Below are 16284 nucleotides of genomic sequence, written 5' to 3'. Positions count from 1 at the left end.
GTTGTTCGACAGTGGAATTTGCTGCCAAGGAGTGTGGTGGAGTCTCCTTCTTTGGAGGTCTTTAAGCAGAGGCTTGACAACCATGTCAGGAGTGCTCTGATGGTGTTTCCTGCTTGACAGGGGGTTGGACTCGATGGCCCTTCTGGTCTCTTCCAACTCTATGATTCTATGATTCTACCTCTGAGCAAGAGGTTGGGAAAGGGCTGTGGGATTTGCATCTTTCCTCTGTCTGTATGTCTCTCTCCCCCCTCAATCTCTCTTGCTAATTTTTCCCTGCCATGGTTCAGTGTTGCACATGGAGTGCTTATAACTCAGCATTTGAATTCAGGGCCTGTTGCTTCTCCCTATTTGGTTAATCATAGTTATAGTGATACCATTTAGTCTTGCACAAGCTTTACATAGATAAGTTCAAAAGCCTTGAAGTAAACCTTGTGTCGAGAATCTTAAATCCTTCAAATTTCATTTACTGTATTTTAGCCATATACAATACTTTTAATGTTCAACGTGTATTTACAATAATGTAAATTGTTAGGGATGCGGGTGGCGCTGTGGGTTAAACCACTGAGCCTAGGACTTGCCGATCAGAAGGTCGGCGGTTCGAAACCCCGCGACGGGGTGAGCTCCCGTTGCTCCGTCCCTGCTCCTGCCGACCTATCAGTTTGAAAGCACGTCAGAGTGCAAGTAGATACATTATGTTTACATAATGTAAACATTATTTACAATAATGTTTGGTCCCAGCTCCTGCCCACCTAGCAGTTTGAAAGCACGTCAAAGTGCAAGTAGATAAAGTACTGCTCTGGCGGGAAGGTAAACGGCGTTTCCGTGCGCTGCTCTGGTTCACCAGAAGCGGCTTAGCTTAGTCATGCTGGCCACATGACGCGGAAGCTGTCTGTGGACAAACGCCGGCTCCCTTGGCCAGTAAAGTAAGATGAGTGTTGCAACCCCAGAGTCATTTGTGACTGGACTTAACTGTCAGGGGTACCTTTACCTTTACCTTTAGGCCACTTCAGCACAGCTTTGTGAAGCTGGTCGTTGCAATTCCAATTCTGTAGCGAGGCACTGTGGCCAGTAGTGTGATTTGACAAACACCATGCACTCAGCCTATGCTTGAAATAGGACTTGAACTCGTGTCTCCCTTTTTTTGTCCTCTGGGCTTTCCAGGTCTTCCACTGCAACTATTCAGTGTTTGTGCATTTTTCTCTCAGTTTGGTACTTCAGCATCAACAATACTCAACAGCAAGATGCAGGTGACTGCTGCATAAATAAATAAGGATGGTGTTGTGGTTTTTTTGCCTTCCTAGAGTTCTGACCTGGGAGTGAAACAAAAGAGTGAACTAAACAGCCGCTTGGAGGAGAAGACAAATCAGATGGCTGCTACCATTAAACAGCTCGAACAAAGGTAAGATTGAAACTTGCTTAGTAAGCAAAACACAAAGTTGGCCTTCAGTTGGGTGTTTTTTTTTAAACATACTCTTAATGTACATATTTTTAGGATATTTGAAAATGGAGGTTAAGCATTTTCAACATGGTGCACTACAAAGCATTACCCTGAAGAAGCAGACACAAGTAATTTCCTCCATCTCCTTTGCGTATAGTGAGAAGTTAGTTAAAGTGGGCTGATTATCCAATACGTAACCTGGAAAAAGGAATTTGGCCTAGTGAGGACTGCATGGCAGTCATGGATATGGCCACATCACACAAACATGCACTGTTTCTCTCACACACATACATACACAAGATATGAAGCTCCTCCTCCTTCAAATGATCAATCTGATGACTGGGGAGGGGGTGATTTGCATTCCCATCAGGTTGCTGGACTTGGAAGAAAGGGTTAAACCATGCCTACTTTCATCCCTCCCCCCTTTTTTTATCGCTGCTGCCAAAATTGAGGGGTTCTTGATGACACCAGAGAACTTGTTTGGAAGGGCCACCCCAAACCAGGCTGTAGCTGCCCCTGTCTGAGCGCTGAACCTTGCAAATACACCAGATTTAGCCGTACTGAAATATCTATCGCTATATCCACTGCTGTTACTGAATGGAAATCAAGACCGGTTTCTTAACACATACATAGTTGTTGTTTGTATTTTCAAGAAAAGCATTGACATTGAATTATATTGTCAGATACCTGTTGAATTAACTGGTGTTTTCTTCTGCTGTCAATTTCCTCCTCTTCTTTCCCTCCATTTCCCCCTTATCATCTCCTTATCATCATATAGTGAAAAGGATTTGGTGAAACAGGCAAAAACCTTAAATAGTGCAGCAAACAAACTGATTCAGAAGCCCCATTAGGCTTTTTTTTTTTGCAGCTGGTCGCCTCACAACTCTTGACATCTCAGCTCAGTTATGAGGGGAAAGCAAAAAGAGATTGAGAATTTAGATGTCAGACTTAAATGTTGTCACCTAAAGTTGACTTGGAATTTGGTGGATTTCTTTTTCTTTCTTTTTTTTAAGCATCTGTTTGGTTTGGAAATAGAAAAGGTAGCCTATAATCTTCCTTCCCTTAGTTATTTGTTGCTTAAACTTTACTAAACTACAAATGATTTGACCAGAACCTACTCCATAAAATTATAAGTAAAAACAGATTTGTGGGGTCTGTCCATACAATTGATACCAAGTGTATACAGCACAAGCTTTTTACTCTTGACAGGCTATTGGAAAAGTGTGAAGCTTTCCCCCTGAAAATTCTCAGATTCGCGGGAAGCTGAGGTAGTTCCCTCTGTTTCCCTGTTGTGAAGTGTATGAAGAAAATACACACATGGAAGTTAAAGCAGTTGGGTGCCTGCCGCAAGCCATGAACGTTTAGCTTTTCTGTCCCATTTGATCTCAAGACCAGAACAAGCTCACGTCGAAAGAACTTTCCATTAGAAGGGCCTAGTCCTTGTTTACCAAAGGCTTGTCTGCATTGCACGTTTCCCACCCCCGCCCCAACTGTGCATTTATCACAAATTTATGTAGACGGAAAGTGGGTCTGATATGCACAGTGTGCTCAGCACACAACTCAAAGGATGCACCAGTTCACAGATATTGTGCGTCCAACCACCCCAGCTGAAATGGGGCGAGATTACACTGTTTTGCTTTATAGCAGAACAAAATCTGTTTCTGCTTGGACTTGCTCTTTTCACCTTTTCTCCATTGCATTTAGATACAATTGTCTTGTTCGGTGTCTTTTCCCACCTGCCCATTCCAATGATCCCACAACCCCATTATTTTGATATAATCCACTGTACATGGACGTAAGGAAATATCCAGAGGAGGGCAGTAATAACACAAAACAAATAATGCAAACCAAAATTGTAACGAACTGTAACCAGAATATTTTGCAGTGCAAGGACGCACTAAGACAATGCGCCAAGGCCAACCCTTTTGCATTAGAGAAAGACATATGCATTCAACCCCCTCCAGTGACATGGATGTAATGCCTAGTCGCTAGCTATATTTTAAAATGGAAAGCCCTTTTCGTTTCTGCATTGCCTTCTACCTCTGCCTTCATTTCCCTAAAAAATAAACAGTGGTTCTCTTTTCTAGAAGGACTCTCATAATAGGTGTGTGTTATCTTCTCTTCCTCTTTTAGGAAAGATGGAATAATGTATTTTGCAGAACAGTTCATTATGGTTCTTACCTTGTTTAAGAGGATGAATGGAACTGGTAGTGTTTTACTGCTGGTCAGTCATTGACTCAGAGTAGCTACAGCATACGATAACTAGATCGTTATTGCTTAAAGTTGCCTTTTGATCTTGTTAACTTTTGATTCTAAGTGTTTGGTTCAAACAGGGGACTTACCGAAAGACCGACTAAAACCTAGAAAGCATAGGAAAACACCTTGCTGGAACTCAAAATAACATCATTTTTTTGTTTTGGGATTAAATTAGGGGTCTTTCTCGTGACTGCAAGAGTTCACTGTGCTAGTTCCTAAACAGCCTTTAGTGTGTAGAGTCATTATCAATACTCGTCCAGCTGTCCAAATTAGTTTTATAGTTTTAAATAGTCTGTTGTTCTTTTTTCAGTTCCCTCCCATGGAAATCTCCTGTTTTGTGTTCAAGCAAAATGGGGAAAATTGACTTTTTAAAAGATGGGGGAGGGGAATAATTGGCTGATTTTAGAATCTAGGGGGCTGAATCTTACTCTTGTATTCCTTGTAAAACTGGCAGAGCAGATGTTTTGCTCTTTTCCTTTAAAGTAACAATCCTTAAGAATTACACTTTGGTGTGGCATGTTTGTAATTGTACCCAGTTAATTTGGAGCAATGTCTATTTAGGCACCAATTTAAATTCCATCCTAAAGTAAACATGTTTCATTAAAATATCCAATTGGGTGGCGAGGATTATTACGATGCCACACCCCTCTTGTAGTTAGGATTTAGCTTTCACATGACCAAAAGACACTTGGCTGGCTTAACATAGGCTGCACTATGATTATCATGCTTAGAGAGGACAAGGGAACAAATACACAGCTTCCGAATTCTAGCCCATAATTCCTTCTGTTTAAAATGTCCTTTGAAGTCATGCTTCAGAGTCATACCTGGTTCCTGCTAGTTGGCCGTAGGATGCCTTAGTTTGGGTGAGAACAGAGGAGGATGGTCCCTTACCTTAGAATAATGGTTGGAAGCGGAAGCTGTCGCCATCTTAGCCCTTCAGAGGATGGTCTGGTGGGCTTTGTTCTGGTTAAGGAAGAGAAAATGTTATTTTGCTGATTGATCTTGACGGTGATTTGCTAATGAGTCAGTCCCCTCTGTCCCTCTCTTCTCCACACCGTTGGCTTGAATTGCTGTGCTTCTGCCAGCCACTCACCAAGAAAGGGTCAGGATGTCAAACTGGGCACATGATACAGTTCTTCATACTTTCCATAAGTTGAGAGGTTGTGACAGTGGGATGCTTTCAAGGACGTGATGCTTCATCAGCATCCTGAGCTGGTAAATGGAGGACTGTGCCATATGCCTGATTAAATCACATTTGAGTCTGTTTCAAGATGGTATTTCAGAGGTGGACTGGAATATGTGATAGCTCCATAATTTTTGCTGAGTGACTGCCTCTATTTGTCCACCTTACAGTTAGGCCACTGTGCTGAGTATATGCCACATAGCTGGTGAAAACATGCAGTCTGAAATCAGCCCCTCTGTTGTGAAAGTGCATTTTTCTCCCTGCCCCCCCCCCCCCAATTGCAGTGATGCCTCAAGTAGGTTGGGAAGCCTAAATACTTGTCCACGACTTTGTATCCACTCTGGATCCGTGTGTGTTTAACCTGATGTAACAGTTGTGGAAGAGACCAGACAAATGCACTAATTTCTTAATATAGTAGGTAACCCATGATGCAAGTTCCAATTACTTGTATAAAGCTGCAATGTAACGTAAATTTAAAAGAAATGACTTACAAATACTGTGTAATTGAGATTTGCTTTGACTATGGATAAAAGTGATGTTTTATGTTTATCATCTAATGACTGTAAACTGTAGTTATAGAATAAAAAAAAATTGAAAATAGAAGTTTCTTCTGCCTGGTTCACCTCCATTTTGATTTTTCTTTAGATTTCTTTTGGTTCCCCCTCTCATTTCCTGTTCCCATACTTTTCCTCTCATCTTTCATTGGGCTCAGTTTTTTCTTTAATTTGTTGTTTAACCTCAGTCTTCCTCCCCACCATGGCTTTTGTTTTTTATCACAAGTTCATGTGGCTCAAATCCAGATTGCAACATGCAGAGAAGGAGCGTCAGTCCCTGGAGGAAGACAATCGGCTCTTCAAGCAGGAGTTTGGGGATAAGATCAACAGCCTTCAGATGGAGGTGGAACAGCTCACCAAGCAGCGGTGAACAGAACTGATTTATTTGTGTGTGATTTTACTGAGCAGCCTTTTTCCAGCTCTGTTGGAACATTTTGCATGTTCCGCGTATTTTGCAGGGTTCCTCACGGGTTGTCATAGCAAGCCTCTCCAAAACAAGGGTGACTTTTTGAAAATTCCAAACTCTTAAGTTCTTGCTTGTGTAAGTCCATATACATCTTTTAGTAGAATCGTAGAGCTGTAGAGTTGGAAGGGACCACTAGGATCATCTTGTCCCACCCCTGCAATGCAGGAATCTTTTGCCCAACGTGGGGCTCAGACCCACAACCCTGAGATTAAGAGTCTCATGCTCTGCCAACTGAGCTGTCTCAAAGCTTAAGGCTGAAGAAGAGCTTCTTCCCATTAGTGTAGCCAGCCAATGTAAGTCAGTACAGACGGACCTCGGAAGTCGAACGGAATCCGTTCTGGAAGACCTTTCGACTTCCAAAAGGTTCAGAAACCAAGGCGCAGCTTCCGATTGGTTCCTGATTGCACAGGCATGCCAGAAACAATAGCGGAAGCCTTACCGGATGTTCAGCTTCCTTTTTTTTTAATTAAAAAAAAAAACTGGAACACTTCCGGTTTTTGATCGTTTGGGAGCCGGAACGTTCGACTCCCAAGGCATTTGGGAGCCGAGGTATGACTGTAAGTCATATGACTTTTAAGAGTTGTCTCCTCCATCTTCAGCAGCGGCCTGTGTGCTGTGTGCCTAGAGATCTGCCTGGATTGTCACCCATGTGTGCAAATCTGTGGGCCAATTTAGAAGAACCACAAGTGAATGTTTTAGAATAGAATCATAGAATCATAGAGTTGGAATAGACCACAAGGGCCATCAAGTCCAACCCCCTGCCAAGCAGGAAACACCATCAGAGCACTCCTGACATATGGTTGTCAAGCCTCTGCTTAAAGACCTCCAAAGAAGGAGACTCCACCACACTCCTTGGCAGCAAATTCCACTGTCGAACAGCTCTTTCTGTCAGGAAGTTCTTCCTAATGTTTAGGTGGAATCTTCTTTCTTGTAGTTTGGATCCATTGCTCCGTGTCCGCTTCTCTGGAGCAGCAGAAAACAACCTTTCTCCCTCCTCTATATGACATCCTTTTATATATTTGAACATATATTGAACATATATATTTTAAACGATGCCCACACAAACGGGCATACTCATTCACCACTCCTTATGTTCTTGGCCTTTGTGATACTCGTGCACAGCTAATATTGATCCTCTACCTGTTCATGCAGGAGACATGAGAAATCATAAGCTGTGCATAGAACCTGCAAGTCTCCATGCAGCGGAAGTGCTGTTGATGCACACTGTTCTTGTGTGCAGTGGTGAATCATGGCTCATGTGCCTCCGGGTTTACCCATGTCTTTCTGTGTCCACACTGAGTACATAATGATGTATTCTGTCATGGATGCGTTAGTTGAGATTCCTGCATTGCAGGGCGTTGGACCAGATGACCCCCGGATCCTTTCCAACTCTACAATTCTATGATTCTATGTGCTCTAGCAATTTAAAAATGAAATGAAATTGGTCAATGCAGGAACGTAGGAAGTTGTCTTATACTGAGTCTGACCATTGGGTCATCTGACTTAGCGTTGTCTCCAGTGGCTGTCTAGGGCTTCAGGCAGGAGCCATTTCCAGCCCCAATTAGAGATGGTGGGGATTGAATCTGGGACCTTTTGCATGCAAACCTGATGCCACACTGCTTAGCTGGGTACCAGCAAGGCTAGCAGAGTCAGAGGAGGGCGAGGCATTTACATGCCTAAGGGAGGGGTTACAAAGTTTGGCATTGGGATGGGCCAAGGGTACGACTCGGATGCAATGCCGTTTTCTTCAGAGGGGTCGTTTTTGAAATTCTCAATCTGGAGCATAAAAAATAGGAAACCTTTCCTTCTTTCAGTGGCCTTTTTTATTGGGTCAGTAAACTACAGCTTGTCCTTAACACACTTTCTCTCCACGCTGCTACTTCAGGGGCCAGCTGGAACTGGAACTGAAACGGGAGCGAGAGCGATGGTCCCATTTCCACCCTGGAATTCAAGAGAACAGAAGCTTGCACAGCCAAAGCAAAGGATTCCAGAAGGCCGGATTTAAAACAGTAATGTTCTTCTTCTGCTTCTTGGTGCTTAACTGTAGCTTTAATTCAGTTACTCTTTTTAACCTGTTAGGATTCTTCTTATTTTACTGTTGCTGTTGTTGAGGTTTGTGTTTCCTGTTGGTCACAGTGAAGCATAAGTATACTGTAACAGCTTGAGCTGATTCAAAGCTGGTGAATTTCCTGCAAGGGCATTGCTAGGTTATTTAAAAGGGCACAGACCCAGAGCACAAACATGCATTAGCTAATTTGTAGGTCTAAATGTAAATTTAGGACTTTGAGTATACTTATTTGTTTATTTATAAGCTCTTTATATACCGCCCTTAAAAATTAAAAAATCAGGGTGGTGTACAGCAATATAGAAACACTAAAGGAATATTAAAAGCAGTAGAGAAAAAGGATTACCATTACTGGCTGGTCAAGAATATTTTAAACAACTACATCGAGAGATGTCTTTAAGTCAAAAGTGAGGTTGCCGGAAAAGTGTCCCACAGAATGGGACCTGCAATGTTTAGTGCCTGACTTGATTAAGATGGTGAGTGGCTAGGGTCTCACTAGCACCGTGGCAAGTAATGTGGTTTTTTTTTTAAGTTAAAAAAACAAACAGGGGGGAAGGGGCAGGTGACCTGGAGGTTGGCCTCCAAACTGCTGCTGATAAAATTCCCCTGTGCACGTGCAAATTGCATGTAGAAAAAAGTAAAAAAGGTAAAAGCAGCCTGCAAATCGTCCATCAATCCTCATGTGTGTAAATTGTAGCTGCCTGTTTTGTTGCATGCATAAGAGTAGCTGCTGCTTTTCTGCATTTGTGCTTACAGCAAATAAATAAATAAATAAATAAATAAATAAATAAATGAAAAAAGAAAAAAAGGAGAGAGGTATATGCGGGTGTACGATTGTTGTGTGCATGCCCCTGCCTCCTGGCTGGCTTTAAAACTCTGCACTGCTTACAGAAATTTTAATATAAGCTGTTCTGTGAATTTCCAAAAAAATTAAATAAATCAAGATCAGTTCAATTCGTGAGAACTAGAGGACAGAGCCTACTCATTAATGGCCTGTATTCTGTGAAACTCCCTCCTTTTAATTGATGTAATTTTATTTGATATGCTGTGGAGGGAGGGTGGGGTGTACTGCCAGAATCATATTTAAAAACACCACTGTTTACTTAAAAAGAGAGAGATTTAAATAGGACATTTTATTGTAATCTTAAGTTTATCATTGTTCATCTTCTTGGGAGGACTTTTTTCAGAAAGGAATAGATGTTCGGTAATAGCCTGGCAGCTGAATGAACACTAATCTGCCAAGATGGTTGGGGACCCCCTGAAACTGATTTGGGGGAGTCACAGCAAAGAGGAAAGGGATGTTGCCCGTTTTAAATAAGTGTGCAAGTAATTCTTCAAATAAACTGGTCTGAAATCATTCAGGGCTTTAAAGGTTAGTACCAGCACATTAAATCAAGCCAGGAAATGAAGGATAACCACACGCTTCTTCAAATATCCCCAGAGTAACACACGCACACGGCAATTTCTGTTACCACAATGCTCGTTATTTTCTCTTAAGTGATCTCTAGTTCTTCTAGTAGTGGTTGGTAGTTTCATGGTGGCCAAAGGTTTGTGGATTCTGGCCGTTCAGGAAACTAACAGCTATTGCTGAGGGGAAGGGAAATGGACACTGCAGATATTATTTCTTGTGTGTTCTTCTTCGATCCTTCAGTATCTGTTTCTTCTGACAGGATACAGGAAGCAAACACCTGGAAGGAGAGTCTCCGTGGAGAACACCAATAAAAGAGGGGCAGACAGTTCTTCCAAGCAAGTATGGACCATATATTCAATTCATATTCTCTTTGATCACACAGATGTTGGTGGCTATGATTCAGTGGCCAGTTTTTCAGCTAGTAAGATGACTTCTCGTATGATTTCTGTAGACTCACACACATGAAATTTTATCTGATGTTTGTGCGGGACATCCTTGCAAACAATGGCTGAATTTAGACAATTGTGATCCAGACATTTTTCAATTATACTATATTTGCACACCATTTTTAGGATGTGTTCCAGCTATGATAAGTACTCTAGGGAGGATAGTTAACATCCCATGATAAGTTATGCTGAAGGTGGCATATCTGAAGAGTGAGCTTTGCTGTGAGCTTACAGTTGCTTTATTGCAGGGCATTGGATGCCCAGATTCAGGATGCCAGATTCCCTCCAAATTGCTTGGCCATTGCAGTGGTTTTTAGTGACCAAACAAAAACTTAGGGAAATTGTTGGGTCTGTTCAGGTAGCACAGATATCATAGGTAAAGGTAAAGGGACCCCTGACCATTAGGTCCAGTCGTGACCGACTCTGGGGTTGCGGCGCTCATCTTGCTTTATTGGCCGAGGGAGCCGGCGTTTGTCCACAGACAGCTTCCAGGTCATGTGGCCAGCATGGCTAAGCCGCTTCTGGCAAACCAGAGCAGCACACGGAAACACTGTTTACTTTCCCGCCGGAAAGTAGACCTATTTATCTACTTGCACTTTGACATGCTTTCGAACTGCTAGGTTGGCAGGAGCAGGGACTGAGCAACGGGAGCTCACCCCATCACGGGGATTCAAACCGCCAACCTTCTGATCGGCAAGTCCTAGGCTCTGTGGTTTAACCCACAGCGCTACCCGCGTCCCATAGAGACATATAATACAAAACTCCACACATTGTGGTGGCTCTTCTTGAGAAGTGATATTTGAACTATTGGCTTGTGCTGAAGTGTGAAACAAGCAACTTTCATGTAGATGTGCTCTTCAAAGTGGTTTATGTGTCTTAGTTTTGACAATTGTAGAAAGCACATCTTAGTTTCTGGATCCAAGATGTGGACAAGCAGAGCTCTCTTGTAAATCTAATCAGATGCTTACTAAGTAGCTAGAGGGCTTTGTGTTTGGATTTTGAGAGTTCATTGCACGGTGGGCTGGTAAAAACCTGGGAGTTCATAACTTCAACTTTATGGATTGTATTCTGCCATTGACAAAAGCTTGGTATGAGGCACGGACAACCAACCCTACTTTATGCTTGGAGCATCTAAGTATTATGAATGTGTGTGACCACATTACCATTATGACAAATCAGAACAAACTTAATAGCCAGCTTAGTAAGATGTGGATGAAATAACATTCAAAGTCAATGTCTTATTTCTCTTCCAGGGCACCTCCTATCTTGCAAGAGGAGCATGTAAGTCATCTGTGTTGCTTATTTTAGAATAGTCAATAGCCAAGAGCCTTTAACATGCGGGAAAATATTTAAAATGATGAATTGCTAAAGAGGCTGAGTAGCTTGAGGGGTGTGCAGATGGTTTTGGGATGCTGACATGTAATTTTGTCTTTGACTTACTTGTCAAAAATCAAGAAGTTGGTTTTAGAATGTTGGCTTATAGATTTGAAGTTTTACTTTTGTTTTTGTAAATTTCCAAATATTTGTGTATATATATTTTGAGCATTAAGTGAAATGTTAAAATGTTGTATTCTGGACCCCTGCCTGCTGTAAACATGTTATCCTCCAATGAGAACAGAAGCGGTGTTAGAAAATTATTTTGATAAACCATAAAATTAATGAAGAAAATCCAGTCTGTGCAAAATTCCTGTTGTTCGAACTTTTGGCCCTGGTGTCCAAGCTTATATTTGTATTATTTGTAGCCCATCCATCTGACTGGGTTGCCCTAGCTACCCAGAGTAGTACTGAATTTAGTTTTGTAGTAAGTAGTCTGGGAATTGACAGCTTAAAGGGACTGAGCCTGAATTCTATGTATTTCAACATGGGGGATAATACTGACTTACCTTATAGGATTGTTGATAAGGATTACACAACTAGCCAATGCGTATGAAGTGCTCTGACCACTTCAGAGTACTATACAAATATTACTATAAAATGGTAAATTCAAATGAGTTCTGCTTCAGTGTTCAAAGCGCACAAACTCAGAAGGGAAAGTAGTGAGTTTGGAGCCTACTCAGCTCATCTCAGATTTAAGTCCGAGTGGGAGGGCTTCAGCATATTGTAAGCAAAACATTCACGAGACATCAAAAGGCTAGCAAAAAAAAAGGCCTAACTGTATGTTTAAATGATAACATGTTTTTCAATTATTTAGGAGCAGCCCCTTGGACCTGGCAAATTAGAGTTGTGCCAGCTGTGTCAAGAAGAAAGTACACAGAGCAAAAGAAAGGTAAAATAAAACGGAGTGGCTCACCTGCTTAACTTGGGGAAACCATCTCCTGCCCCAGTTGTGTACTCGACAGCCTTTTGTAGATGCAAACTTTTTGACTTCTCTCCTTACCTGCTTTATGGGGGTTGTGCGTGCAACAATGAGAGGAAGTAACTGCCCAACCTGAGCCCGAAGGACAGGACAAGCTAATAACGTGAAACAAACACAAGGCAACTTCGAGATTCTCTGCTCCTGCTCCCTTGAGGAGGAAATGTAATGCTGGTTTTAACTTCCATTTGTTTTTCTCCCCTCTTCAGAACACCTGCAAGAACTGTGGCGGGGTGTTCTGTGAAGACTGTTCAGCAAATGAGCTGCCCCTTCCTTCCAGCATTTACCCAGAGCGGGTCTGTAACCTGTGCCACAAGCATCTGATGCAGCAATATTCGGCAAGCCCTTCGTAGGACTCCAACGGCGATAGGCAGCGGTCCTGTCAAAGGCAGCTTATTTCTACCAGACGGAAGCTTCTGAACGCTGCAACATCTTGGAGAGTTATTCAAAAGAACACCTTTGTCTGTTTTTGCAGAATCAGAGTACGTGTTGGGGTGGGGGGCTGTGAATTGACCAATCAGCCCTAACTTTTAAACCTTTAAAAGACCTGGGTGAACCACTCCCGAGTTCTACCCGGATTCTGACATGCACTGGTGTTACAGATGCTTTAGAGATGAACAAGCATTAGAAGCAGGTTCTGTAAATCTTGAGATGTTTAGTTTTTGAAGACACAGAAGATATTGGTGGGGGTGTATCTAGACACTGCTCCCTGGGGGATAGCAGTGCAACCTGAGCATGGGTGCCCATAAGGATAAATAGGACTCTTCCTACCATGGCACTCTTTTTACTTCTCTAGTGCTTGTAGGGCCCCTGTCAGCTATGCAAACTAGGCATGTGCCTTGCCTAAGCCACTTCATCCTTTATTTTCAGCCTAGGGCAAGGACACTGAGCCACTCTCAGTCTGATTTCCTAAGATCGAGCTATGCGAATGTACTCTGCCTTGCCAGCAGACCTGTGCGACCTGCAATTTGAGCCCTCGCTCCGAATTACAAAACCCTCTAGAGGGCTTGGTGGTGCATTCTACCCATGTTTTATAGCCTACAGAATTGCACATACGTGTGCAAAAATGTAGCAGTTGAATAGGCTCCACAAGTCTTTGGCGCTAAATTAGGTGATCTGTAAAAACAAACTACAACTGATTGTCTGGCCAAAGATGAAAATACAACAAATGAGTTTCTTTTTTGCCTGAACTTGTGTTTTCTTTAGGGTTGTGCTTTATACATGCTGCTGCTTTAAAAAATGCATTGTATGTAACCAAAATATCTGAAAGAGAATGTACTGTGTACAAAAATTATTTTGACTGCACAAAAACTCACATGTCTGGTGGCCTCTCAACTTGGGAGTCTATATTTTTGCAGAATACCCACAAGGACAGCAACCGATTGTAAATGACTTGACAATTTATTTTATTTGCAAAGCTGCTTATTCAAGCTGTAGATGTGATTGACACAATAGGACTATGTGGGCAGTACTCCCTATTTATGTAAATGTAATTTTAAGAAGGCATATATCGCAATACTGCTGCTTACCCATAAAACAATGGGTTTTTGAAAACCTGTCAAGTGTGATATAGAATATACCTTGATCTGCAAAGATTACTCGGCAGCAGAGGTTGACTCTTACAGTGGTGGCTGCTTTCTTGAACCGTAGACCACACAAAGTGTGTTGTGTGAAGAGACCTACTTGTACTGGAAATTAAATCAAAACTGCACAATGTATTTGAATCCGTACAAAACTGCTGTATATTTTGTTTGCTATGTTTTGTTCTGTGCAGACAATCTTTACTATAAACATACTGAAGTTTTACATGGCTTATTTTATGATACGTTATATGGAGTAGAAGGGTATGTGGCTTTAAGTCATGACTGATCTGAAGTTCCAGCTATAACACTACAATTAGTTACTGAAATTTAATAGTTTAGCCTTCCCAAGCGGTGGCCCTCCAGGTAGCTCAAACTATCAGCCCAAAACAGCTGGAGCATCAAAGGTTGAATAAAGCTGCTGTAGTCCTGGCTTTAGACTTCATTCTCAGGGAAGACATGGTTAACCAGTAGCACAATTACATCCTTGCAACTGTAGAGAGGAAAATATAGCTGCAAGCAAGAGGAACTGTAGAGTATGTCTGCTTACTAAGCGGTTCGCAATTTAACAGAACCACCTTTACCATCACGGTCTTGTAAAGACCCCAATATCTCCTGCAACCGTTTTGCAAAGTTTTTTTGCAGATAAAGTCGCTCAGATTCGGAAGGAGGTAGACACCACCATGGGAGTAGGGCTGGGGTGGGAAAGTGCTGGTGCTCTGTGGTCGAGTTGCATGGAATCAATTTCAATCCGTTACCCCCAAGGATGTGGACAGGCTACTTGGACGCATGAAACCAACCACCTGCCTCCTAGATCCTTGCCCATCCTGGCTTATAAAAGCTAGCCGGGAAGGTCTGGGAGATGGGCTTCGCGGGGTGGTGAATGCTTCTCTCTCTGAGGGAGCGTTCCCAGACCCGCTGAAAGAGGCGGTCATTAAATCGCTTCTTAAAAAACATCTTTAGACTTGGCCAGTATGGCCAACTATCGCCCAGTCTCAAATCTTCCATTCTTGGGCAAAGTGATTGAGTGGGTGGTTGCTGAACAACTCCAGGCATGCCTGGAGGATGTGGACCATTTGGATCCCTTCCAATTGGGATTCAGGCCTCATCATGGGACTGAAACTGCCTTGGTCGTGCTGGCTGATGATCTCTGGCGGGCTGGAGACAAAGGTGAGAGCTGTTTCCTAGTTCTGCTGGATCTCTCAGCGGCTTTTGACACCATCGACCATAACATCCTTCTGGACCGTCTAGAGGAGCTGGGAGCTGGCGGCACTGTTATATAGTGGTTCCGCTCCTTCCTTCTGGGCCATGTCCAGAAAGTGGTGTTGGGGAATGAGTGTTCAGACCCCTGGGCCCTCACTTGTAGGGTGCCTCAGGGTTCCATCCTCTCCCCCATGCTTTTTAACATGTACCTGAAGCCGCTGGGAGAGATCATCAGGAGGTTTGGGCTGGGGATCCATCAATATGCAGATGATACCCAGCTCCACCTCTATTTTAAATCGGAACCAGTGAAGGCAGTGATGGTCCTGTGTGAGTGCCTGGAGGCGGTTGGAGGATGGATGGCGGCTAACGGATTGAGGTTGAATCCTGACAAGACAGAAGTACTGTTCTTGGGGGACGGGGCAGGTGGGTGTGGAGGTCTTCTGGTCCTGAATGGGGTTAACTGTGCCCCTGAAGGACAAGGTGCGCAGCCTGGGAGTCATTTTGGACTCACAGCTGTCCATGGAGGCGCACAGGTCAGTTCTGTATCCAGGGCAGCTGTCTACCAGCTCCAGCTGGTACACAAGCTGAGACCATACCTGCCCACGGACTGTCTCGCCAGAGTGGTGCATGCTCTAGTTATCTCCCGCTTGGACTACTGCAACACGCTCTACGTGGGGCTATCTTTGAAGGTGACCCGGAAACTACAACTAATCCAGAATGCAGCAGCTAGACTGGTGACTGGGAGCAGCCGCCGAGACCAGTGGAATTGACAGTGGAATTTGCTGCCAAGGAGTGTGGTGGAGTCTCCTTCTTTGGAGGTCTTTAAGCAGAGGCTTGACAACCATATGTCAGGAGTGCTCTGACACTGAGGTCCAGCGCCAAAGGCCTTTTGGTGGTTCCCTCATTGCGAGAAGCAAAGCTACAGGAAACCAGGCAGAGGGCCTTCTCGGTAGTGGCACCCTCCCATCAGATGTCAAAGAGATAAACAATTACCTGACATTTAGAAGACATCTGAAGGCAGCCCTGTTTAGGGAAATTTTTAATGTGTGACATTTTAACGTATTTTTAATCTTTGTTGGAAGCTGCCCAGAGTGGTGGGGTACAAAATAATAATAATAATTTACTTAGTGTAAACCCATTGAAATAAATCTAAATGGCTGTTAGGTCCATTAATTCTCATATGACTTAAACTAAAGCATGTAACACAGTCAACATGTTGATGTACACAACAACTGCCTGTTCCCCTTTATTTTAACACGGGAGCTTTTCACTATGCATTTTAAAGTGCCTAGTCCTTGGCTGCTTTTGTATTTCAAGTGATACCAAGAG

At 43.0% G+C, this 16284-nt stretch overlaps 1 protein-coding gene across 9 annotated transcripts in view; it reads left to right on the top strand.

Annotated features, from left to right (window-relative positions):
* RUFY3 (RUN and FYVE domain containing 3) overlaps positions 1-13978 on the top strand; it is a 49853-nt gene extending 35875 nt beyond the window's left edge. For 6 of the 9 annotated variants that reach the window (XM_083398381.1, XM_083398389.1, XM_083398383.1 and 3 more), the window contains 7 exons: positions 1302-1399; positions 5678-5797; positions 7783-7906; positions 9633-9712; positions 11073-11100; positions 12011-12085; positions 12382-13978. In XM_083398381.1, the coding sequence (XP_083254507.1) occupies positions 1302-1399; positions 5678-5797; positions 7783-7906; positions 9633-9712; positions 11073-11100; positions 12011-12085; positions 12382-12525 (669 nt within the window). In that variant the 3' untranslated portion in view covers positions 12526-13978. Of the gene's footprint in view, positions 1-1301; positions 1400-2216; positions 5476-5677; positions 5798-7782; positions 7907-9632; positions 9713-11072; positions 11101-12010; positions 12086-12381 lie in introns of those variants that run through there. The other 3 variants (XM_083398386.1, XM_083398388.1, XM_083398387.1) reach the window with 1 other exon arrangement.
* Positions 13979-16284: the final 2306 nt, after the last annotated feature.

The sequence above is a fragment of the Podarcis tiliguerta genome, assembly GCF_965153285.1.
Source record: "Podarcis tiliguerta genome assembly, chromosome: 9".
Lineage (NCBI taxonomy): Eukaryota > Metazoa > Chordata > Lepidosauria > Squamata > Lacertidae > Podarcis > Podarcis tiliguerta.
The sequence above is the reverse complement of the archived record's forward strand: the minus strand, read 5'-3'. Positions and strand labels throughout refer to the sequence as shown.